The 27180-nt window shown below is 44.9% G+C and overlaps 1 protein-coding gene across 6 annotated transcripts in view; it reads right to left on the bottom strand.

The window, feature by feature from the left end:
* The window catches only part of LOC140467199 (F-actin-monooxygenase mical1-like), a 95879-nt gene extending 69543 nt beyond the window's left edge, over nt 1-26336 (bottom strand). Inside the window, exons 1-3 of one of the 6 annotated variants that reach the window (XM_072563395.1) lie at nt 25989-26336; nt 3694-3773; nt 1325-1638 (exon numbers count right to left, since the gene is read on the bottom strand). In XM_072563395.1, the coding sequence (XP_072419496.1) occupies nt 1325-1570 (246 nt within the window). In that variant the 5' untranslated portion in view covers nt 1571-1638; nt 3694-3773; nt 25989-26336. Of the gene's footprint in view, nt 1-1324; nt 1639-3688; nt 3774-25988 lie in introns of all 6 variants that reach the window. The other 5 variants (XM_072563394.1, XM_072563393.1, XM_072563392.1 and 2 more) reach the window with 5 other exon arrangements.
* Nucleotides 26337-27180: the final 844 nt, after the last annotated feature.

Below are 27180 nucleotides of genomic sequence, written 5' to 3'. Positions count from 1 at the left end.
CTTTACCTGCACTTAACTCAATCTAGTCTACTGCACTCGCTGCTCACGATGTGACCTTCTCTACACTGAGGAAATGAAGGGTAGACTGAGTGACCACTTTGCAAAACATCTATGTTCTGACTGTAAAAAGGACTCTGAGCTTCCAGTTGCCTGACACTTTAACACCCGACCAAGTCCCCTGGCGAATATCTCTGCCTCGGGCTTGCTGCAGTGCTCCAGTGAAGCTCAGTGCAAGCTGGAAGAATAACATTTCGTTTTCTGCTTGGGGACCCTGCAGCCCTCCAGACTTAATATCGAGTTCAATAATCTTAGGGCCTGAACTCCCCCATGTCCTCGCCCCCTATCCCACACACCAGGCCTTGTTATCACAGTCTGCCATTACCCACTACCTATTGTTAGCCACTAACAGTCTCCATTTACAGCTATTCACCCTCCTAGCCAGATCATAATCGGTTCCTTTGTCTGTCCAACTGTTTTTCTCGCTCTTTGGACTCTATCCTTACTTATCGTTTACTCCTTATCCCTTCCCCCCACCTTATCTTCTGCATGTAAGCCAACATTTTGTGAGTTACCATCAGTTCTGAGGAAGGGTCAATAGACCTGAAACGTTAATTTTGATTACTCTTCACAGCTGCTGCCAGACATCTGAGCTTTTCTAGCAACTTCTGTTTTTGTTTGCTTATGGCAAAGGGTGGCACGGTGGCTCAGTGGTTAGCACTGCTGCCTCACAGCAGCAGGGTCCCAGGTTCGATTCTAGCCTTGGGCGACTGTCTGTGTGGAGTTTGCACATTCTCCCCGTCTCTGCGTGGGTTTCCTCCCGCAGTCCAAAGATGTGCAGGTTAGGTGAATTGGCCATGCTAAATTGCCCATAGCGTTAGTGTTAGGAGGGAAATGGTTCTGGGTGGGTTACTCTTTGGAGGGTTAGTTGGGCTGAAGGGCCTGTTTCCACACTGTAAGGAATCTAATCTAATCTAATTAAACCACTGTATCAGAGTGGTTGCTGGTGAAAAAATTCACGATCAATTTCTAAAAGAACAAACATAAAATGTAAGAGATCAATGTAAAAGGTGTAACTAATTATAAAATGAGAAGTTATGGTCCTGTTCTAATAACCTATTTCAATTTGTAATTGCAAACCTGTAATTTGACAATGACAGAGGAACTGAATCCTCAGGACTGCATTTTGGGAGCACAAGAGGAAATTAAAACAAAATTGCAGTGCTGATAAATTGAAAAGGTGATTAAATTCAAAGGCTGCATCTGTGCTATGGCACAATGACTGCCAAGCATGCATTTTGCATTCATCATGCAGGATGATACTTGCCTTTGTATTAGCACAAGCTTGGCCTTGTTCATAATTTGGATGCGATGCTCGTTTATCGAGCTTAACCCACAGCGCCTTGGCCTTCCAGTAATTGAGGCTGCCTTTCAACTTCTGGTAGAAACTGCGATAGTCGGCAGGATCCAGGTGCAGGACGTGGCAGAGCTCGTGGAATAGGCTCAACGTCTCTTTACACGTCTTTCCTTGCAGGAACTTGTCAAAGAGACTGTGGACCTCATTGTCCATCATGGTAAGAGTTGTCACTCCTGGCTATCTGACAGGATCCTTGGCGTTGTTCCAGTCAGCACATCTGAAAGCTGGAAAACAGTAGAGTGGACATTATTCACATTCCCGGCTAATTTCCTGATCCACTTACTCATAACTTAGTCCATGACTGACTTTTTCCACATGATAGAAGCAAATATTTATATGCGCTTTATATGCACTTCCCTCCTTGTGCTGCTGACTACTGCAGGAATATGATTCCAGGATACACCTGGTGCTTGCCTGCATGCTCATTGTATAGTAGTACAATGTAGTTCTTGTATAAATGTCACCAACGTATTCAAATATTGGGGTACCACAAACCAACTGCAACTCAGTCCTTAAAAAGGCATAATGTCCAGTAGGAAACAGAAATCTCCATAAATGTAGGACTGTCAAGGCCTGGGTGTACTCTAAAGGTCCCCCTCCATGACTTGAGGTCATTCATGCCCAGAGATTTCCCACTCTGCCCTCTGTGAAAAGGAACTGCCTTCACCACACACCAACCCACTTTTTGCAAAGCGACTGCTCCTACCCCAGTGCGCTCTCTGGGTCCCATGGTCAAACAATGAAAAACTTGCATTTTTATAGCACTATTCATTACTACTCAATGTTTCAAAGCGTTTTTAGCCAACGGAGTGCTTTTCTTTTCAGGAGAGTTGCAATGTAAGAAAGGCATCAGTCAATTGGCACACAGCACACACTCACACAAACAGGAACTCGGAGGCTGAAGTCCCTTTCAGCTTCCCCGTTTAGAAAATAGCCTCTATTCTTCCTACCAAAGTGCGGGACCTCCCACTTTCCTACACTGTATATCATCTGACATTTCTTTGCCCACTCTCCTAGCCTGTCCCAAGTCCTTCTGCAACCTCCCTGCTTCCTCAACACTACCTGTACCCTCCCCCTAACTTGGAAAAATTTAACTTAAAAACAGGAGATGAAGAGGTTTGTAAATGTTAATGTGTGTGCACGTATTTCAAATTTAATGTTAATTTAGTTTATCAAGTACTTATTCTCCTTCAATGTTTACTATGAACATAGGAAGACATGACCTGGTGTAAAATTCTGAGCTGAAATATACAATACTGATAACATCAAGATTTCAAAACATCCCATTTGTTCCTTTATCTTTCTCTCCATTTGTTGACCATTCTTGTGACTGAATGAATGTGAGAGGCACACTGACTCAGTGGTTAGCAGTGCTGCCTTACAGCGCCAGGGATCCGGGTTCAAGCCCACCCTTGGGTGATAGTCTTCCCTGGGTCTCTGTGGGTTTCCACCCAAAGACGGGCAGATTGGCCTTGGGAAAGTATCCAGGGATGTGCAGGCTGGGTGAGTTAGTCATGAGAAATGCAGGAATAAGGTAGATCTGAGTCAGATATGTTTTTGGGGGGGGGGGGGGGGGCATCAGTGTGGAATCAACGGGCTGAATGGCCCATTCCACACTGTAGGGATTCAATGATTGTAACGTAAAGCATGACACAAGATGAACAATTTATACAGGAAGCCAGGAGAAAAGTAAGACTCTGTACCTAGAAAGGCATGGATTCAACTAGTCTGTAGTGATATATATGAAAAACCGAAAGTGCTGGGGAAACTCATTTGATTTGAAATGTTAGCTGTTTCTCTCTCCACAGATACTGCCAGACCTCCTGATTTTCTCTTTGTATTTCCAATTTCCAACATTGGCAATAGTTTGTAGTAGCAGGTATGTGGTGTGAAAAATGCCTGCAGCTATTTACTGCCAGTGAAACATAGTAGGTAAGGTTTACCAACATAACCAGCAACAAAGGGCAGTGGGACAAGGGCCTTCCCATTTTGCCCTACACTTTCAGGTTTTCAGCTTCGTACTGTAGCTGCGATGTTATCACACAAAGCTCTGCAGTAACTCTCAGGTTAAACTTTACTTTCCTGAACTCCCACTATTCCTGAATGCGGAGCAACAAGGGGTTTAAAAATCTCAATCCCTCTGATGTTCTGGGATCCTATGCTCCGCAGCATTTGCACCCTTGTACTTCTACAAACAGGCACAGCAACTGAAGGAAGAATCTTTGATGCTAAAACGGTGCAGTGTTAGCTAAATGACCGGGATCTGCAGCTCACCTCACCTGGTCGATGCTGAAGGAGTTCTGAACTGATTGAGAATCGGTTGCAAAAGCGGCCTCTCCTCATGAAAGTGCATCAGACCCTGACAAAGAGACACATTATTACAGTCAATCTCACATTGGAAAATGCAACGCTCGTTTCTTAAACTAACGAAAAGTGACTGCGTGCTTTTATACACCCAGAATAAATAAATTTTGAACAATGTATTGAAAGGCATGAATGAGGATAGTGCAGGCAACCTTTGACACTTAGCTGACAAATTTTCACCTCACAGCAAGACACTGGAAATCTGAAATAAAATCAAAGAATACTGGAGAAACTCAGCCAGTCCAGTCGCATCTGTGGAGGGAAAAACAGAGTTCGAGGTGGATTTTTTAAACCTGCCTGGTATTTTGACTCGTGTGTGCTTCGTCTGAACCCACATTTTATACCCCTTTGTGTTAACAATGGCTAACGCAGTAACACGTCCAGACCTGTAAATGGTCCCTAGTTTATTCTGCTCTAGTCCCCGGTATTAGCATGCATGAGGAGATGTTCTGATGATGACCTGATGGTCTGTTTGTATTGTTACTCAGGAACAAATCATTAAGAATTTAAATGACAGGTTGAGCAGGTAAGGGGCTGTTGACAGTCCTGACGCACAGTGTGTAAATAGGTGAGAAGACCTCAACAAAGGAGAGGTAACTCCTGTTAAACATAGCCATCACTGTTAGGAAGGCTTTAGGGAATTATACAAAAAACACAGATGGCTTGAAATGGGAAAGTCCTTGAATGAATACTTGTGATCTGGATGATTATGGGAACTGTTTAAATGTGAATACATTACCAGTCAGATTGTGTTTTTTTTAAATGAAATGCATTTTGTGTATTATCTGGGGGGAAAGAGTTCTACTTTTCACAAAATCCGTTTTGTTTTCCCCCAACGTGGAATAAAGAGATGCATTAACAAAGCATCCATGCAGAGACAGCCAGCTAACGTTTCCAGTCTAGATCAGAGCTTCATCTCAGCTCTGAGGGAGAGTCATCTCGACTCGAAACGTTAGCTTCCTCTCTCTCCATGGATACTGCCTGACCCGCTGTGAGTTCAGTTCCGGCAGCCGCAGCAATTTACTCCCGCATTTATATAGCGATTCATACACCTTTGAACACTTCAAAGCACTTTGCAAGCCAAGAAAATACTTCTGGAAAAAGCGGAGTGTCAAGGTCACAAGCGAAATTAGCTTCGCGCCTTTGAAGCAAGCTGGACAGTCCACTCCTGCTCCTGAAATAGTCAGTTGTAATGTTATCATGCAGGAAACATACCAGCCAATTTGCACCTGACATTTCCAATAAATTTGTTTTCATAACCTGATGTTAACTGAGCGATAAATAGTGACCAGACCTCAGATACCTTTGGTATTCTTGAGTCCTAATTAAGATCTTTTATATCCATCCAAGTAGATGTGACCTTGGTTGAACACCTTATCTGAACAATGGCACCTTCCAAAGTACCACACACCCACAGCACTGCACTTGACTGTTTCTTTCAGTTTCTTTTGCCGGAAACATCGGTTTTCCTGCTCCTCGGATGCAGCCTGAGCTGCTGTGTATTCCCAGCACCACTCTAATCTTGACTCTGATCTCCAGCATATGCAGTCCTCACTTTCGCCTAGTTGATTGCAAGGGAGATGTCCAACCAACTGAAACAAACAGGGCAGAAGTGGGTACTGCAATTGGCTTCGACCCTGGGCGACTCCTTGCGAGCTCCTGACAGCAGAAATCAGATTGCTTTTCCGTTAGAACATGAAAGATCTGATTGGAGTTCACACATGGTGCAGTTCGGATAAAATTTTAACTCAAAACCCATTCAGGTTACAGAGTTACAAATCAGGCACCAGGATCTGTGGGGCAGCACAGTGGTAAGGGTGGCACAGTGACTCAGTGGGTTAGTACTGCTGCCTCACCGCACCAGGGACGTGAGTTCGATTCCAGCCTCAGGCAACTGTCTGTGTGGAGTTTGCACATTCTCCCTGTCTCTGCGTGGGTTTCCTCCGGGAGCTATGGTTTCCTCCCGCAGTCCAAAGATGTGCAGGTTAGATAAACTGGCCATGCTAAATTGCCCATAGTGTTAGGTGGAGAAAGTGAGGACTGCAGATGCTGGAGATCAGAGCTGAAAATGTGTTGCTGGAAAAGCACAGCAGGTCAGGCAGCATCCAAGGAGCAGGAGAATAGACGTTTCGGGCATCAGCCCTTCTTCAGGAATTCCTGAAGTGTTCATAGTGTTAGGTGCATTAGTCAGAGGAAGATGGTTCTGGATGGGTTACTCTTCGGAGGGTTGGTGTGGACTTGTTGGGCCATAGGGCCTGTTCCCACACTGTAGGGATTCTAATCTAAGATCAACCTGGAGCAGGACTCCTAGTTCCTGTTTTCCTTCCCTGGTCCCAAACAGTTGGTAATATTTGAGAAACAACACCAACGGTTCTCATTTCTGGCCACATCTGCAATGAGGAAGATAACAAGTGAACTTAACTAAATTAAACTGGTTCTTCATGAATAGGATTTATGAATTCATTCCATATGTCTCCTGTTTTAACCCTCTTCCTGATTTCAGCACCCATTTCCAAGCAAAGGCAGGACATTACAATTGGGTATTGGCTGCTTGCTGTTGGCTTTGTTATTAACCTGACAGAACATGACACAAAGAAACCATTGTGGCAAGGTAAAGCTCACTATTTTTCAAGTCACTCTTATACTGAAATAGCTTTCTGTTCCTCTTTCAGGAAACTACCTCTCGACAACGTCCAGCGTGAGCAACTGGGGCTTTCTAAGTGCCTTGGGATGCACTGACCAGACCACAGCATACACACAGGACCTTGTCATGTGTTGCTCAGGATAATCAGCTCTTATAATCAAAAATAAAGAATGTATCAGCCATAGGACAGGGGTTTTGCTCGGGCTTGCTGGTCACCAGAGAGATGAGGGAAGGGGTTGGGGCAAAGTGCTATTGACCATAAGAGCAGGTAGAAGGAGAGTAAAATACATAGGCTAAGGGACTTTCCTTGGCTCAGCTCTTCTACAGCCACCCTAGAAATAAGGGACAAAGGTATCCTAAAAGGATGCAGGACAAAGAGTCAAATAAAGCAACGATCTCTTAAAATACCGGACAACTGTTCACCCAATAACAAAACACAAAGTTGTCACCCACTTAAACCAACTGTTTCTAAGACAGTGTATGAACAGTCTTTCATCACAAGCTCAATCCCACACTGGAACAAGCTGCCATAGAATCCCTACAGTGTGGATGCAGGCCATTCAGCCCACTGAGTCCACACCGACCCTCTGAAGAGCATTTCACCCAGACCCACCCCCAATACCCTCTCCTTGCATTTCCCATGGCTACTCCAGCTACCCTACGCATTCCTGGACACTATGGGTAATTCAGCATTGCCAATCCACCTAAGCTGCACATCTTTGGACTAAGTTAAAAATCACACAACACCAGGTTATAGTCTAACAGGTTCATTTGGAAGCACTAGCTTTCAGAGTGCTGCGCTTTCATCATTGACCACCTGATGAAGGAGTAGTGCTCCAAAAGCTAGTGCATTCAAATAAACCTGTTGGAGTATAAACTGGTGTTGTGTGATATTTAACTTTGTCCACCTAAGTCCAACACTGGCTCCTCCACCTCATTTTTGGACTGTGCGAGGAAACCAGAGCACCTGGAGGAAACTCGCACAGAGAATGTACAAACTCCATACAGACACACAGTCTCCCAAGGCTGGAATCAAACGTGGGTCCCTGGCACTGTGAGGCAGCAGTGCTAACCATTGAGCTACCATGTTAATGGGAATAGTCACAGCCTCATCACTTGAAATGTTCAAGATCCATCTTCAGATAATTTCCATTTGTTGGGATTAACCTCCCAGCAGGGCATGCTTGCTTTAGCTGGTACTACCCACAAACACGATTGAGCAATATAGACATTAGTCTGTGATGGCAACACAATGTAAGCAGAAACAGAGGAAGCTAAATACTACATTTCTCAAACTGGATTTCTTTTGGCAAAAATACACTCTTTTCGCAAATTACTTAAGCGCACATTACAAAACAATCCAAGTCTATCATTACTGAAAGTCCAACTTTAAAAAATCAAATTTTACATTTGACCATTGTATTCTTAGATAGAGTTATAGGAATGTCCAGCACAGAAATAGACCCTTTGGTCTAACTCATCCATGCCGACCAGATATCTCAACCTTATCCAGTCCCATTTGCCAGCACTTGGCCCATAGCTCTCTAAACCCTTCCTATTCATATAGCCATCCAGATGCCTTTTAAATACTGTAATTGTACCAGCCTCCACCACTTCCTCTGGCAGCTCATTCTCCCCTCTCCCTGCTCTGCATGAAAATGTTGCCCCTTATGTCCTTTTTCTATCTTTCCCCTCTCATCCTCAACCTATGCCCTCTCGTTCTCGACTCCCCTACCCCAAGGATTGACCTTGTCTATTTACCCTATCCATGCCCCTCATGATTTTATAAACCTCTATAAGATCACCCCTTAGCTCCAACACTCCAGGGAAAACAGCCCCAGTCTACTCAGCCTCTCCCTATAAGTCACCAATCCTCCAACCCTGGCAACATCGTTGTAAATCTTTTCTGAACCCTTCCAAGTTTCACACAAAGTCAGCGTGGACAGGTTGGACTGAAGGGTCTGTTTCCATGCTGTACATCTCTATGACTCTATAATTGCATGCAATATTCCAAGCTCCATTTTGTAAGCCCTGTGCTAGATGGTCAAGACAAGCATTCTGAATGATTAAATATATGGCAGCCACAGAATTCAATTCTAGGGACAGGTGTTTAAATAGAGAATGAGGTTCTGTTGACGTTGAATGTTTTTGCCTTCAATACATTCAAATGTAAAATTGGGATATTTACTAAATATGACCAGAAACTATTTATATTTCAATACAAACTACATTGGGTTCTATAAGTAAATAGACACTTGGGATATCAGGGCAGAAAGGCCTTAGACGGTGGTCTTTCCCCACTGTGCCTTGGCAGCAGCTGCCTCAAACTTTAGTGTGTTCCTCAGCACGTGGTCCTAGACCTCGGGATGTGCCAGTCTGCAACACTCAGTCAGAGTCAACCCCTTGCTCTGGGAGACCATCAAGATTCGGGCAGACCAAAGATTGTCTTTCTTTGAGTCTAAGGTCCCCCAGATACAGTTGATGTTTATCTTTGTGCATGTCCCATGGAACGGACCATAGAGCACAGAGTCCTGCATCACAGAGCTACTTGGGACGAACCTTGACAAACACTGTGCATCCCACTCCAGACCTTCTTTACAAGGGAATATTCCAGAAGGAGACGTGCGCCAGTCTCTTGGTCCCAGAGCTGCTTCAAGGGCAGCCTACAGTGGCACAGACAGACCAGGTATACGTGAAGGATCTAACGGGCAGTGGCCTTCTCACCAGCAGCTAAGCAATGTCTTGGTGCTTGTTGGAAAGTTCTGGTGATGAGGCAGGGAATCACGTGGCAGGATCCACCCTCTCCTTTCCCCGCAGGGTCTTGAGGATGCTACGTGCTGACCACTTCCTGATGGACTTGTGGTCAAGGGTGTTTTCCTTTGTAAACTTCTCCATGAAGGACAGATGATACGGAATGGTCCAAATACCTAGACTGAGGCAGCTGCATACAAAGGTGGCGTCAGGATGAGGGCAGCATTAGTTATGTTCTTCCCTCTTCTGTCAGAGATTGCACATGGTGTCCCTGCACATACGACTCAACCTCAAGCTCCAGATGAAGTGGGAGATGGTTCAGGTGACTGCAACAGCATAGGGTCAGGGAATGAGCCAAACCTTCACCACGTAGAATGACAGAGAGAATGCCTCACACCTGATGACCGGGCTTTTACCCGCGATGGAGAGCGAGCGGTGCTCCCACAGGCCCAGTTTCTGCCTCACCTTGGCGATACGCATGTCCCAAGTTTTTGTATATGCCCTGGCCCCTCTGAACCACATTCCCAGCATCTTCAAGTCATCTGACCTGACAATGAAGGGGATAAGGGATCAGTCGGCCCCATTCCCAAAGACCATGACCTCCCTCTTGCCTTGGTTTACCTTGGCTCCCCAGGTCAGTTTGAACTGGTCGCAGACACTCATGAGTCTGCGCACTGACAGCAGATCAAGCAGAAAGCAGCAACATCATCCATGTACAGGGAGGCTTTAACCTTCAGGCCTCTGCTCCCTGGAATAGTCACCCATCTCAGGCTCACATCCTTCCTGACGGACTCAGCAAAAGGCTCTATACAACACAGAAATAAGGCAGGAGAGAGTGTGTAGCCCTGCCGACTCTGGATCTGAGCAGGAAGCTTTTCGATTCCCACCCAATGATTGAAACTGCACTAACAATGTTGGTGTACAGCAGACGGATCCAATTGCAGATTCCCTCCCCAAAGCCTATTTTAGAGACCACGTCCCACGTTTACATGTGCGATATCTTGTCAAAGGCTTTTGCCTGGTCCAGGCTAATGAGGCAGGTATCCACCCCGCTGTCTTGTACATATCCCTGAGGAGAGCAAGGATCTCAGAAATCGTCCTGCCCTGTACAGCACAGGTTTGGTCAGGGTGACTCACCGATCCCAGAGCAGTTCTGAGCCCGTGGCACCAATTCCTGATTTCCTCTCTAACCCCATTCCACTTGTAGATGAGGGTGATGATACCTTTCCTCATGCATTCACACATGGTGCCTGCCAGAAGCACATACAGCTCCAGAAGATCCTGGCCAATCAAGTTCCATGGAGTGGAATACTGTACAACATGGCTGGTAAGCCGCCACTTCCAGGAGTTTTATTCTTGTATTAGCCAATGTCATCCTAAACCTTATGATCACTGTCTCCTAAATGTTCCCCTATTCCCACTTGATCTATTTGGCCTGTGACATTCCCAAGGACCAGGTCTAGCTCTACCTCTTTTCTAGTTGGAGTGGACACGTAAACTGTAAGAATTTCTCCAGAACATAACCTAAGAACACTTGCCTCTTTCTGTCCTTAACACAACCATTATTCCAGTCTATGTAGGTAATTAAGGTTCAACAGCTCGATAATGCTTACACCGCTCTCCAAGTTCCTTACAAATGTTTCTTTTGTCATTGCAAAGCTGGTGCTAGTAAGCCTCCCATTTAAGCTAGCAAAAAAGTTACCCTTTGCCATGGTAGCTTTCAAACATTTGCAAGAGGTGCCAAAACATTGTATCACACATCCCACTGCAAATGCATGATTATCACAAGCAGTGGCAACTTTAAACCTCCCAGCAGCAGGCAAGATCTAAACACAGCTTACCAGCCAGACCAAGATGCATCACTGAATGCAACAGCATTACGACAGCTTATCACACCTCGCACTGAAAAAGCTTGAAACACAGAGCCTGGCACAGCGAGGAGAAGAAATTCTAGCACATCTTTCTGCTGGGTGGGTGACACTGAGAAAACCACAAATGAATGCCATAGTATCCACTTCATTTATTTTCGTGAACTGACAGGATTGTGGGGTCAACCGCGTGAGGCAGTTTCAAAAGAAACACAAGATCTGTATCTAGACCGAAGAATGTGCTCCACATGCACAAGTCTAGATGATGAGAAATGTGACCAACGGCCAAAGATGAGCTTAAACTCAACCTCAATACTAGCCTGACATCTTTCCCATGTCAGCAGGGATCACTTGGCAGTGATGAGGAGTAATGACCTGGTTTAATTTTTCCTTCCTGGATCACTAATGCTGAAGTGAACAGTATAGTCCTGCTCTACCCTCTGCAGCTATGCTTTATTGGGGTTTACATACTGTAGCAGGACCCCCGGTTTAATTTCACACACAACCTCGAGTTTGCCATCTCTGTCTCATGTTATGATGGAGTGGGTGGAGCCATGACCTGGAAATGCCTCCCAGATATCCCTTAATCAGACAAAGAAATCAAAATCCCATTCTGGTTTTCCCAATGCATTCTACCGGACACCTGGCAGTGGAGTGGGAAAAGCTGCAAAGAAACTGACTTACAATACTGTCTATACCCTCCCCCACCGAAACCTCAGATTCTGTGCTCTTTCTGTCAGTTCAATACAGTGCAATTTGCACATGGTAGACATAACCTTCCTGATGAAGGGCTTTTGCCCGAAACATCGATTTCGCTGCTCGTTGGATGCTGCCTGAACTGCTGTGCTCTTCCAGCACCACTAATCCAGTATTTGGTTTTCAGCATCTGCAGTCATTGTTTTTACCTCTATAACCATGAATATGTAATTCATCCACTACACATGACTGCCCCAGGGTCATAAGCTGCACCAATCCTCTATACTTCCACCACATACCTGTGGAACCTAAACTCAAACTGTTTTTCTCTGATAGGAGAAGAGAAGGCCATTTAGCCCCTCAAAACTAGCCTGCCATTCTAGACCATCTAGGTTGATCATCTACCTTAAAGCCATGTTCTTGTATTGTCCCGGTCTCCTTTGATGTCATTAACTAACTAGGAAATTATCAATTTCTACCTTAGACTTGGTTATTAACTGAATTTCTAGTCTTCTGAAGCAGAGTACTCTAACGATTCACCACCTTGTGAGAGAAAGAGTTTCTCCTCATCTCAATCCAAAACAACTTGCCTTTAGTGCTGAGCCTGTGTCCCTGGTTTTAGATCCTACAGCCCCGGGGAAACATTCTTTCCGCACCTACCCTGACTGGTCTTTTTCAAATTTTGTAAGTTTCTAATTATTCTAAACTCTGGACAAAAACAAGCCCATCCTCATCGCGCAGGCCAATCAAACAAGGAATGAGTCTGACAAATCTATCCTGCACTCCTGCGACGGCAAACATATCCTCCTGAGACAGGAGGACCAGAACTGCAGGTAATACTCGGTGCAGTCTCTCTATGCAATTGCAGCAGGATGACTTTACTCTTTTACTGAAAACCTCATGATAAAGGCTAATGTACTGTGAGCCTTCCAAATTGCATGCTAGGTAGACCACAGCAGTCTCATATTGTTTGATAAACACTTGTATTTTTATTTTTTTTCCGTAAAATATACTTTATATGTAAAATCGGTCAAAATACAGTTCAAAACGTTTCCACTTGAAAGAGCAGGTCAGAGCCTGGGAATACTGTGATGAGTACCTCACCCCCTGACTCCCCAAAGCCTGTCCACCATCTGAAAGTCAGGAGTGTGATGGAACGCTCCCTACTTGCCTGGTTCAACAACACTCAGGAAATTCAATACCATCCAAGACAAAGTAGGCCTTTGATTGACACCCATCCACCAGTTTCGACATGAACACCCTTCACCACCGGCACACGCAGGCAGCAGTGTGTACCACCCAGTAGAAGTAACACAAAACCCAGCAAGTCTCCTCAATACAGCCTTGTCCAAACCATTGGCCTCTACCACCTAGAGACACAAAAGCAGATACTAAGAAACACCACCATCTGCTCCAAGTCATAGACAATGCTTACTTGGAGCTATATTAACTTCACTGTCATTAGTTAAAAATCCTGGAGCTCCCTCCCTAAGAGCATTGTGACAGTACAACACCCCATGGATTGCAGCAGTTTAAGAAGGCAGCTCACCATCCCATTTACCAGAACGGTAAAGAACATACAATTAGTGCTGGGCCAGCCAATCGCACCCAAAACCTTGGGGGTAAATAAAAAGAAATTTTGCAATTAAACTCAACTTGTTCGTATACAACATGTTCCCAACTTAAAGTGCCTCAATATAATTGCTATATTCTTAATATTTGCAAAAGACATGCCATGTCAAACACCAAGCCCAAGGGCAAAACACTTCCAAGTGAAATGTATGCAACATGGAATGAATATAAAATATTTCTCTCTACACCATGTTCCACTCTGCCTCAAAACTATTTCATTATTCATGATTCTTCACATCTTCCCAAGGAACATCACCTCAGGGGTTTGGCCGTTTCTAGTTCCTCAGCTCAAAGGCCTTCAAGGATGGTTTTTCCCCATTGTACCTCTCCTGCGACTGCTCCCAGCTTTAGTGTGTCCCTCAGCACAAAGTCCTGGACCTTGGACTGAACCAGTTTGCAACATTTGGTTAAGGTAAGCAGGTTTTGGACAGACCAAAGAGCATCTTTCACTGAATTCACGGTCCTCCGGGAACAATTGGTGTTTGTCTCAGTGGGTGTCCCAGGAACAGTTCCTAAAGCACAGAGTCCTGCATTACAGAACTGGATGTACCTTGACAAAAACCACAGCATCCAGGCTCCTTTACAAAGGCACATTCCACAAGGAGGTGGACAATGATCTGTTCGCCATCATGACCACTTTGAAGGCAATGTGCAGAGACTGCAGACATGAAGGAAGGATCTGACGGGAAAGGTCTATCCCATCAGTATTCAAGCTCCAGCATGGCCCTTGTTTGCAAATTTTGGCTATGAGGCATCCTTCCAACTGACATTAGCAAACTGCTGAGGGAGCCCTCTGACAGGGTCCCTCATGGTAATGCTGACCATTGATGGACAAAGGCAGATATTTGGAAACACCATTACCTTTCAGTTCTCCTCCAAATCCAGTGCTGTGTGGGGGCTATGTTACCATTTCTTCACTATCACTGGCTAAAACTCCCTCCCAAATAGCATTGTGAGGGTACATCACTTGTAGTCTCAGATCTTTCTTTGCATAATGCTCCCCCCAAGGGACTAGAGGTACAACATGGTCCAACTGCTTGGAGCTTTTGACAACAAAGTGACCAGACCCACCTTTTGCAAACCAGGACCAGATTTGAACTCAAAGGTGGCTGTGTACTGAGTATCCTTGCACTGTGAGATTCAACAACACATGAAGGTAGACATCAGGATGAAGCTGATTTTGAGCACAATGCTGCCCCTTTGTCTTGAGGTTAGTACATCTAGCATTCTGACTGATTGTAACTCTGTTGCTAATGTTTGCATTGTGCAGTTGGACCCAGTTGCACATTCCCTTCCCATTACAGACAGCACGTCCACCATGTAGCTGTGCAGTTTTCTGTCAAAGGACTTTTCCTGTCAACAGCATCCCACCCCATCTGCCCCCACTCCCACCATTCCCCAAGCCCCCATTTCCCTCCCCAATTGCAGCCCAAGTAGCATGAGGTTCTCTGAACCCTTCCTGACTTGTACTGCTTGGTCTGATTGGGGTGAATCCTCAACTCCACAGCATACCCGACCTGGTTGGCAATGACCTTGGATAGACTTCTATAGACTACATCCAATAGCCAACTGCCTGGACTTCTGGTTTAGAATGAATCCGTTGATGATGACAATTTTCCTACACACTTCTGGGGCTAGTGAAAAATGCCCCTCAATTTCCTGCCCAATATCCTCTTCCTGTTAATGTCTGAGTGCAACACAGAGTCATACAGCACGGAAGGAGACTCCTCAGTTCAATTTGTCCATGTCGACCAAGTTTGTCAAATGAAACGAGTCCAATTTGCTTGTCTTTGGCCCACATTGTTTCATATAGTTATAGAGAGGAACAGTACGGAATCAGACCCTTCAATTCAACTCGTCCATGCTGACCAGATATCATATAATCACGTACCTGTCCAAACGTGTTTTAAATGTTGTAATTGTATTCCCCTCTACCACTTCCTCTGGCATTTTATTCCACATATATCCGCACCCTGTGTGAAAACGTCACCCCACAGGTCTCTTTTAAATCTTTTCCTGCGAGTCACAACTATAGGCTGTGGAATAAACGAGCTGCTGTCACACTGGCTCATTGTCAGTATCTCACTGACTTCATTCAGGATATTGATATGGTTTCGAGTGACATTACTTTCCTGCTTGTAACCATGTTACTGGAGGACAAATTGTAATCCTACACAGACCCAGGAAGCACAAATCTCAGCAGGTCTGCAGTGGCTGGAGTGCATTACGAATCTCCTTCAGAACTGGAGTGTAGCCCCGGACTGCTGATGAGAATGATTTAAAGAGGACACACCTTGTTTGGACCTGAACGAGGTGCTGTTTCCTCGTGCTGGTGAAAGGTCAACATCCTGAAATAAATACTCTTGTCGCCCCTCCACAGATGTTACCTGCTGAGTATTTCCAGCATTTTCCATTTTATTTCAGACTTGCAGCTTCTTTGGTACTTTGCTTTTGTTTTATTTAGATGTTTGTTCTTGCATTCAGATACATTTCCGAGATATGAACAGGAAGTCAACACAACTGCTTTTGGGAACAATGAACAGAGGACTGAAAGCAGCACAGGGAGACAGTGGTGGAGTGCTAATATTACTGAACGAATAATCCGGAGGTTGTGGCTAATGCTTTGGAGATGCAGGCTAATGTCTCACCATGATGGTGGCTGAGTGGTTAGCACTGCCGCCTTGTGGTGCTAGGAACCTGGGTTTGATTCTACCCTCCGGCAACTATCTGTGTAGGGTCATAGAGATATATAGCATGGAAACCGACCCTTTGGTTCAACTCGTCTATGCCGACCAGATATCCCAATCTAATCTAGTCCTGCTTGCCAGCACCTGGCCCATATCCCTCCAAACCCTTCCTATTTGTATACCCATCCAGATGCCTCTTAAATGTTGAAATTGTACCAGCCTCCACCACACCCTGTGGCAGCTCATTCCATGTACTCTGTGTGAGAAAGTTGTCCCTTAGGTCTCTTTTATATCTTTCTCCTCTCCCCCTAAACCTATGCCCTCTAGTTCTAGACTCCCCAACCCCAACAAAAAGACTTGGTCTATTTATCCTATCCATGCCCCTCATGATTTTATAAACCTCTATAAGGTCACCCCTCAGCCTCCGACGCTCCAGGGAAAACAGCCCCAACCTGTTCAGCCTCTCCCTGTAGCTCAGATCCTCCAACCGTGGCAACATCCTTGTAAATCTTTTCTGAACCCTTTCAAGTTTCACAACATCTTTCCGATAGAAAGGAGACCAGAACTGCAGGCAATGTTCCAACGGTGGTCTAACCAATGTCCTGTACAGCTGCAACATGACCTCCCAACTCCTGTACTCAATACCCCGACCAATGAAAGAAAGCATACCAAATGCCTTCTTCATTATCCTATCTACCTGAAGTTTGCACATTCTCCCCGTCTGTGTGGGTTCCCTTCCAGTGCTCAGGTTTCCTCCCACAGTGCAGAGATGTGCAGGTTGGGAGGGTTATCCATGGGAAATGCCTTTCTCCCTCTCTAGTAGATAATAAAGACCCCATGCCACTATTTTGAAGAACATAGCAGTCTCCCTGGTGTCTTGGCCAATACTTACCCCTCGTTCGAAAGCACAAAAACAGATTACCTGGTCATTACCACTATTAGTGAGAACTTATAGCAGCTGCACTTCCTGAAGAAAGGTGATACTCGAAACGTCGACTTCTCAACCTCCTGATGCTGCCTAGTCTGCTGTCTTCTTCCAGCCTTCTGTCTGCCACTTCCTTACACCCCACATTTAAAAATAAATGTACTTCATCAGTTACAAAGTGCTTCGAGATATCTGATGGTCACTGTATAAATGCAATCTTGTTTCCTATGTGTTCAATTCTCTTCTGAAAATTAGTTGAGATCTACTTCGACCACCCCTCCAGGCAACTGATGCCAACTCACTGTCCACTGTGAGTAAATTAAAGATCGCCTCCTGCCATCTCTATTTGACAGTCATCCTAAATCTATGTTCTCTGGCTACTGACCTTTCTGCCATTTGAAACAGTTTCTTTTTATGAATTCAAAACCACCCATGATTTTGAACACGTCTGTCAAATCCTCTCCTAACTTTCTTGGCTCTAAGAAGAAAGATTCTGGCCTCTCCACTGAACTCAGATTTCCACCATCTGCAGTATTTTGCTCTCTTTAGCTTACATTCCCTGGGCACTATTTGTTAGTGCGGTCCAAAGCATTTTAGCTCACGCCTAACCATTCAGCTGGACTTCCACCATCCATCCCTGCCATCTGTTCAGCTCTGAAGTGGAGACTCTGTGGTTGAAGAATCTCCTGGTTGTTAGTCACTGCTCCACTTCCAGCAACAGGTCATAAGTTGGTGGAAGGGGGTGACAGATTCACGATGGAGACAAAGAGAAATTACATCTCTCAAAGGCTCATGGATCTATAAAGTTGTTGGAGGTCAGTCATCTCAGCTTCAGGACAACTCTGCAGGAGTACCTCAGAGTAGTGTCCTAGACCCAAGTATCTTCAGCTGCTTCATCAATAGCCTCCCCTCCATCAGAAGGTCAGGGAATATTTACCATGATTGAACAATGTTCAGCATCATTCGGAACTCCTCAAATACTGAAGCAGTCCATCTACAAATTCAACAAGATCCGAACAACATCCAGGCTTGGGATGACAAATGGCAAGTAACATTCACACCACACAAATGATCATCTCCAACAAGAGTCAATTTAACCATCATCCTTTGACATTCAATGTTGTTACCATCATTGAATCCCATACTGTCAACATCTTTGGGGCTACCATTGGCCAGAAACTCAACTGGACTCACCACATAAACACAGTGACTATAAAAGCAGGTCAGAGGCTTGGAATACTGTGGCGAGTTGCTCACCCCCTGACTCCCCAAAGCCTGTCCACCATCTACAAGGCACAAGTCAGGAGTGTGATGGAATACTCCCCACTTGCCTGGACTGGTGCAGCTCCAACAACACTCAAGAAGCTTGACACCATCCAGGACAAAGCAGCCTGTTTGATTGGCACCACATCCACAAACATCCAACTCCTCCCCCCACCGGCACGCAGTAGCAGCAGAGTGGACAATTTACAACACACATGGCAGAAATTCACCACAAATTCCTCAGACAGCAACTTCCAAACCCAGGACCACTTCTACCTAGAAGGACAAAGGTAGCAGATACATGGGAACATCACCACCTGCAAATTCCCATCTGAGCCACTCACCATCCTGACTTGGAAATATTTCGCTGTTCTTCAATGTCGCTGGGTCAAAATCCTGAAATCCATCCCTAAGGGCAACCCAGTGCACATGTATGCAACAGTTCAAGAATACAGCTCAGCATCACCTTCTCAAGGGCAACTAGGAACAGGCAACAGTTGCTGGCCTGCCAGTGACACCACGTCCATGAATGAGTAACAAAGAGAAAGTGTTACCCCGTGAATGTTGATATTGGAGGATTCAGCAATGTTAAGCATAATCATAGAGTTGTACAGCACAGACACAGACCCTTCAGTCCAACTTGTCCATGGTGGCAGAGTGGTTAGCACTGTTGCCTCACAGCGCCAGAGACCTGGGTTCAATTCCCGCCTCAGGCAACTGTGTGGAGTTTGCACATTCTCCCTGTGTCTGCGTGGGTTTCCTCCGGGTGCTCTGGTTTCCTCCCACAGTCCAAAAATGTGCAGGTTAGGTGAATTGGCCATGCTAAATTGCCCATAGTGTGAGGTGAAGGGGTAAATGTAAGGGAATGGGTTTGGGTGGGTACTCTATGGAGGGTCGGTGTGGACTTGTTGGGCCAAAGGGCCTGTTTCTACACTGTAAGTAATCTAAATTAATTTTGTCCCACTTGCCAGCATTTGATCCATATCCCTCTAAATCCTTCCTATTCACGTATCCATCCAGATGCCTTTTATGAGGGAGAATGGTTAGATTCTCTCTTGTTGGAGATAGTAATTACCTGGCACTCCTGTAACATGAATATAACTTGCCATTTATCAGCTCAGGCTTATTTGGCAGGTTTTCCTGACGAGGGCATAGATTGCTTTAGGGTTCAGTATTGCTGAAAAAAATACATTTTATTGGTGTTTCTACCTTGAACTCACCAGGATTATTCACAAGAATATCAATTCAAGGGACCAACCAATGTTCTCTATGACAATGTCTCTGTCAGTCAAAATCCACTTGCCAACACTCTCCTCTCTTGTGGTATAACTGTTAGCTTTCCCCTTTAATTGCCATTCCGATTAGTAGTCCTGGCGAGTGGAAGATAACGTGCTTTGACAAAATGTGTCCTTCTTCCAGCCATGTTTCACAAGTCGTGGGAATGATTCTTAACTCCAGGACAACTCTTCCAGCAGTCAAGCTCAGTCCTGTGGTAAGGTCACCCAGCTGTGACCCCAAGGTGTTCTGTGTTTAGTTTTACCTCCTGCTAAAGGTCAGCTGTATCTAAAACTGTTACAGCTCGTGACAGAGTCCATTCACTATTTTCAGAGCTCTCACCATTGAGAATCAATGCTAGGACTGACCTTTCTGTTCGAAAAGAGCTCTGGATCCAAAGCACCTTAATCAGTTAAGATCAGGGTCAGCCATGATCCAACTAAATGATGGAACTGCTCTAATGGTTGAATGGCCTACACACTTTGCAGTTGTCCTAGAAATGCCAATTCCCAAAGGAAACAATAAGCTGCACTGTTTATTGAGCTAACTCGTAAGGTCATGTGACCATAGTCTCAGCAGACTGTAGGGCTGCTCTCTCACTACAAAGTGATGACTGGTGGCGACCTTGACCCGAGGGTCACCGTGCTTAAGGTTAGGAGTGAGGTTGAGAAGCCAGGACCTTTGTAGGAACTTCAGCCAGTGTGGGAATTGAATTGGTGTCACCCTGCATTGCAACCCAGCTGTCCAGTCAGCCAGGCTTACCAACCCCAAACATAATAGGTTATGTTTATCAGCCCAGATGAGTGAGGACTCAGAACATTTGACAGTGAAGAGCCTCACTGTATTACCTGACATCCACAGATACCAAAGGTCAATTCTATACTCCCAGCAGTGGGTATTTAACAGGTCATCATGGGAAGGCATCGCAAAATTCTTACCATGTTCTTGTGAGTAGTGGGCACCATTCCTTACTGGGAATGTAGCAGGGAACAAGCAGAGGTGTGCTTCCAACCAGGAATATTGTGAAATCTCCACCTCAGCCTTCCCTCTGCCACAGTACTTGACTGGCTATGATGCCTCAATAGTGGAATAGCTGGCATTCACTCTTTACACCCACAGGCTCTGGTGAACTGTGCTCCAGCATGAGTTAATAAGCTGGTTTCACCATTTACAAACACTGCAAAGTGGCGAGTCTAATGTTTCCCAATGTTGGTGATATTGACTAAGATTTTACAAAGCAAGATAAGAGAGTGTGATTTTGACACACTGTAAGCCACAAAAGGGAGTGCTCAGTGCTGTGTACTTTAGATATTCAACTAGTCCTCAAACAATGCAGACAAGGCACTAGTCTCTAAGTGTGAAGGAAATGTACAAGAGTTTTACACAATGCTTCAAATTCTTTACCCTCCCCTCTTCTAGTAGCTTCCAATTTCTGTGATGTCATAGAGTCATCGAGTCCTAGAGCACCGAAACAGACCCTTCTGTCCAACCAGTCCATGCCAAATTTCATCCCAAATTAAACTAGTCCCACCTGACTGTCCCTGGCCCATATCCCTCCAAACCTTTCCTATTCATGTATCCATCCCAATATCTTTTAAACCTTATAATTGTACCTGTGTCCACCACTTCCTCAGGAAGGTCATTACACACTCGAACCACCCTCTGTGTAAAAAATTTATTTCATGACTTTTTAAAATTTCTATCCCTTCACTTTAGAAACATTCCCCTAGTCTCGAAATTCCCCATCTCAGGGAAAAGACAACTACCATCAACTCTATCTATACTCTCATTATTTTGTAAACTTCAATCAGGTTACCTCTCAACCTCCTACGCTCCAGTGAAAATGATCCCAGCCTTTCTTTATAATTCAAACCTTCCATACTCAGCAACATTCTGGTAAATCCCTTCTAAAACCTCTCCAGCTTGATAATATCCTTCCTATCCTTTTTTTCAATCAACACCCAGATTCAGAAAATCAAATGCAGGGTACATAGATCAGGTATTAAACTCTCAAGCCCTGAAAAACTGAACACAACACTCTATCTAATGGGGATGGAGTGTGCATGCTCATTGTGGTCTAAAACGTCACTTATGTCTTGGGTATTTATTTATAGTCATAGTCATAGAGATGTACTGAACGGAATCGGACTGCACTTGTTCATGCCGACCAGATATCCCAACCCAATCTAGTCTCACCTGCCAGTGCCTGCCCCATTCCTATTCATATCCCCAATCAGATGCCTTTTAAATTATTTCCATAACATTCAACTTCTCTTCAATCCCTCTCTCCATCCATTCCATTTCCTTCCAGTTTCCTCCCCTCCCCTTCCCTTTTGTTTCTGTCCATTCTCCAGCACATATCAATGCCAGATGGTATCAGCCACACACTATTAATTCCAGAAAAACTACTGCTCTTACTTTGCGAGTGAATACTTGCAATGCCAGAGTGTTATTCCCCATAGCTGTTGTATCTGGTCCTCGGTGTCCCAACCAAGGATATGTTTTTTTTTCATTTCAAAATATACTTTATTCAGAAAAAAATCTTTATGTATTTATATATATATATGTCACATAGTCACAAACCAGTTCAGCTCTGTACAGTAGCATATCAGGAAACAAACAAACACTGGAGTTTGACTCTATACAAACAAAAAAAGGCATCTCTTATTTGAACCAGACTATATTTACATGTATTTGAGGCACCAGGAGAGTCTGATAACTGAATGGACCTCCATTTAACATCAGCAGAAAGTCCTTAGACAGTGGTCTTTCCCCATTGCACCCTGGTGGGAGCTGCCCCAGACTTTAGTCCGTCCCTTAACGCTGACCTGAACCTTGGAATTTGCCAGTCTGCAACACCAGGGATGTGGTGGAAAATCAATGGATTGCAGCAGAAAGCAACAAATGCTTCTCTAACCAGAGACATTGATGCAAACTGCAGCAGCCAATACTTCCTCTTGCTGACCTTAACCACAAAGCACAAACTGAGAATTGAACCAGCGACCTCCTGATCAGCACGTATCAGGAAAGAGAGGGACAGAGGGAGATGGGACGGGGCGTGGATGATGTATAATGACATATTCATATGCCATTTCACATATCCATGATTCAGAATTATGTCACATGGACAGAAGTGAGTCAGTGAGATTTCTTTTTGACTTGTAGTTCTGGTAAAGAGAAAGCAGTTGGAGATCACACCTGCAGTCCCAGAGGAAGAACACTATATGAACAGTGAAGTTGGGCTGAGTTTCTTCTGAGCATTGCCAAAATAATTTGAACAAGTATGTAGTGTCTGTTTAAGCCTCTCCCAAGTGCATATTGAGGTACAAAACATGGCTTCCTCTGGTTTAACACATGCGTACATGTTTGCATCTGCATTTATCTTTCAAAAATGTGCAGCCAGTCCAGTTCTGCAGACATGTGTGCAAGAGAATATGCATTATTTCTGAAAATTGACAATCCATAAGACCATAAGAAACAGGAACAGAATTAGACCATTTGGCTCATCGAGTCTGCTCTGCTATTCGCTCATGGCTGATATGTTTCTCAATCCCACTCTCCTATATTTTCCCAGTAACCTTTGATCCCCTTACTAATTAAGAACCTAGCTATCTCTGTCTTAAACACACTCAATGACTTGACCTCCACAGTCTTCTGCAGCAATGAGTTCCACAGATTCGCCACTCTCTAGCTGAAGAAATTCCTCCTCATCTCGGTTCTAAAGGATCATGCCTTCACTCTGAGGCTGCGCCCTTGATTCCTAGTCTCTCTTCCTATTGAAAACATTTTCTCCACCTCCAATCTATCTCGGCATTTCAATATTCCGCAAGTTTCAATGAGATCCCCCTTCATCCTTCCAAACTCTGAGTGCAGACACAGAGTCCTCAACTGCTGCTCATATGACAAGCCCTTCATCCCTAGGATCATTCTTATAAACCTCTACTAGACACCCTCCAAGGCCCACATGTCCTTTCTTAGATATTGGGCCCAAAACTTCTCACAATATTCCAAACGCTGCCTGAACACAGCCTTATATAGCCTCAGCAACAAGCTCTTTTTTTTAAATTCAATACCTCTTGAAGTGAATGCTCACATTGCATTTGCCCTTTTACCTGCCAACTGAACTTTAAGAGAATCCTGAACTAGAAATCCTAAGTCCCTTTGTGTTTCAGATTTCCAAAGCCTTTCTGCACTTATGAAGTAGTCTACATCTCAATTCTTCAACTTGATATTACCTGAAGCAATTTCAGTGCTTATTATTAAACAGTGCTTATCAAACAGTGCGTGTTTATTAGACAGACTATTCCTACAACCCAGGTGTGTTTGGTTTACCGGCTCTCAGTTCTGCTAAAGTTGCTGAGACGGGAAGTAGAGTTCCAGTTCATGTCAACGTTTGTAAAAATTAATTGAAGGGATGTGGATATTACTGTTGAGGCTGGCATTTATTGCCAACCCCTAATTGCCCAGAAGCAGTTAAGAGTCAACCACATGTCAGGAGTCACATGTAGGTCAGACCAGGTAAAGATGGAGGATTTCCTTCCGTAAAGGATATTAATAAATCATAGAAGCCCAACAGTGTGGAAGCAGGCCATTTGGCCCATCAAGTCCACACTACCCCTCCAAACAGCATCCCATCCAGACCCTATCCCTGCATTTCCCAGGGCCAATCCACCTAATCTGCACATCTTTGGACTGTGGGAGGAAACCGGAGCACCCGGAGGAAACCCACGCAGACACAGGGAGAATGTGCAAACTCCTCACAGACAGTCGCCCTGAGGCTGGAATTGAACCCAGGTCCTTGGTGCTGTGAGGTAGCTGCTAACCACTGAGCCACCATACCACCCAAAGCTGATTTCTTTTTACAACAATCAACAGTTGACAGTGTTGCTATCAGACCAGTTTATGAATTCCAGATCTATTTTATCCATTTAAAATGACAGCATCTGCCATGGTGAGATTCAAGCCCATGTCCTGAGAACATTAGCATGAGCCTCTGGATTCCTAGCCCAGTGACAATACTAGTTGACCATTACAACCAAGTGTGAAATATTGCTTCGTCACAGACATTACTTGAATTGCTGAATACTCCAGCATTTAATCTCTCTATTTCCAGCATCGGCAGGATTTTGCATTTGGATTATCCAACAGGCTATTTACCTCTAAGTTAGAGAATGCCATGAGTTCAAACTCCACTCCGAGGACATGAGCACAAGAACGTATACAGGCACTGAAGCAGATCAGCACTGATGGAGCAGCTCTCTTCCAAATGAGACATTAAACGGCAAATGTGATAAAGAGCAATAAAATCCTCCTGGGGCATCCTGGACAATATTTATCCTTCAACCAAGATCACTAAAATAAATACAGATTATCTGGTCATTGTCACATTGTTGCATTGCTACAGGCTGACGACTGGTCACCACAGTACAGGAAGGATGTGATTGTACTCCAGAGGGTTTAAAGGAAAGTTACAAGGCCATTGGCTGGGGTTTGTTTTCCCAACATGGGAAGGATCAATTACCAGTCACAGAGCCCAATAATCAGGCAGCATGGACCTAAAATAATTATTTGCTGAAAGTTTGGAGAGGGTATGAAAAATATTCTCCCCTCAAGAGTCTCTGAGGATGTGCAAATGACTGTGAAGTTGGTAAAAGGGGAACCCTTATATTTAAATAAAAAATACATGAGGTGCTCTGTGAATTAGCCATGTTAAATTGCCCATAGTGTTAGGCGCATTAGTTAGGTTGGTGAAGGACGCTCTCTGGGCGGTCCGAAACCCGTCGATCTTCCAGCTGAAGGAGTTGACCCCGACTGAGTGCTGCAGACTGGCACATTCTAAGGTCCAGGACTACATGTTGAGGGACACGCTGAAGCTTGGGGCAGCTGCCGCCAAGGCGCGGTGGGGAAAGACCACCGTGTAACGTCTGCATTAGTCAGAGAGAATTGGATCTGGGTGGGTTACTCTTCGGAGGGTCGGTGTGGATTTATTGGGCCGAATGGTCTGTTTCCACGCTGTAGGGAATCTAATATAATCTAATTAGGAGTTCAGAGTAGGACTAGGTTGCTGCTCGTTGGATGCTGCCTGAACTGCTGTGCTCTCCCAGCACCACTAATTCAGTATTTGCTTTCCAGCATCTGCAGTCATTGTTTTTACCTCCTGGATAAATTCTAACCAGAACGATGGCCTGAATGACATCCTCCTGTTATTTCTCTCTCTCCCTCTCACTGCATTTCTTGCTCCTGTCTGAGACACCTCGCTGATCGCCACGTTTCTTGTAAACGGCAATATCCTTTGAGAAGGTAATAGCCTTCCTCATTCCCCAGCTCATCCCATTCAGACACAGCACCAGGGAGCTCAGAGCCCAGTGAGACACCGCCGAGAAAGCAAGCAAGCGAAGTGGATTACTGGATCAGGCAAGCAGCACGATACAAAAGTTTAAAAAACAGTACAAAACATTTAGCACATTACCGGGTAACCTGGCCGGGGTGCAGGGAAGGAGACAGACTTGTCACGCTGGAAGACCAACTCCACGAGCACATAAGATTCACGTCTTCTCCCACACTCACTCACTCACATTTGGCCAAGATTTTGATAAGCTTCTACAGGAGAGGTTCACGTCACCGGCTGCTGGTTCTGCACATCCAGGGCGGGGCTGGGATCCATCACAATCAGGAAGTAAGCAAGAAAATCCTGAGCATTGACAGTCACACAGGGACTGTACACGCACAGGGAACCAAAGACCAGCAGCAGAAGTTTAACTCCACCCCCCGCCCCCAACAGGACGATCGCCACAATTTCAGCTGAAGGAGTGAGTGCTGTGGGGACAATATGGTTGTGGAAGCGCTGCTCACTCGCTGGTTCTCAACTCCCCCTCGAAGAGACTCCAGAAAACTGAACGGCCAGCAACTGAGAAAATCAAGCCACCAGTTACAACAGGGCGTGTCACAAAATGGGCAGGGCGCGGAAAGAGACCGTTCAGCCCGTCTCTCAATGAAATTGATGGCAGTACCATTCATTCTCTTGCCTTAATACCTTCCACATTGCTCAAGTAGAAACAATCCTGCCTCGAGTGCCTCAGTTCAACCATTTATTTATCCAACATCATTCCATCTTTCCCCAAAACCGGAATAAAACAGTTTGGAATCATCCTTCTCTCCAGCTTTGACAAAGGGTCAGTTAGACTCGAAACGTCAGCTCTTTTCTCTCCTTACAGATGCTGCCAGACCTGCTGAGATTTTCAGCATTTTCTCTTTTGACTTCTCTCCATCACTTCAGTGCATGAGTCACACCAATGCTTAGCACTGGGCACATCGACTGTGGAGAGCGATAACCTTGTGGTCAACCCCAGCTCGACCCAGACTTTGTATTGGGATTGGAAATTCACAGACATGTTTCTGCCTCTCTCCAGTGTGCCTCAGGATCTCAAACTGATGACAGCATCAGGGGATTAGATGAGAAGAGACCACGGGACATTGCAGGGGAGGGAGCAGAGGGGAAATACATATAGCACAGAGGTCCATGCTATGGATAAAGAAGGATGGGAGATCAGATGCCAATTTAAGACTGAAATGAGAAGAAATTTCTTCTCTCAAAGCTTTGTGAGTCTTTGGAACTCCTTGCCATAGAGAGCAGTGGGGGGAGAGTCATTATGTGCACTTAA

Source organism: Chiloscyllium punctatum, chromosome 45, assembly GCF_047496795.1.
Source record: "Chiloscyllium punctatum isolate Juve2018m chromosome 45, sChiPun1.3, whole genome shotgun sequence".
NCBI classification, from domain to species: Eukaryota; Metazoa; Chordata; class Chondrichthyes; order Orectolobiformes; family Hemiscylliidae; genus Chiloscyllium; species Chiloscyllium punctatum.
This window is presented reverse-complemented; position numbering and strand designations above follow the sequence as displayed.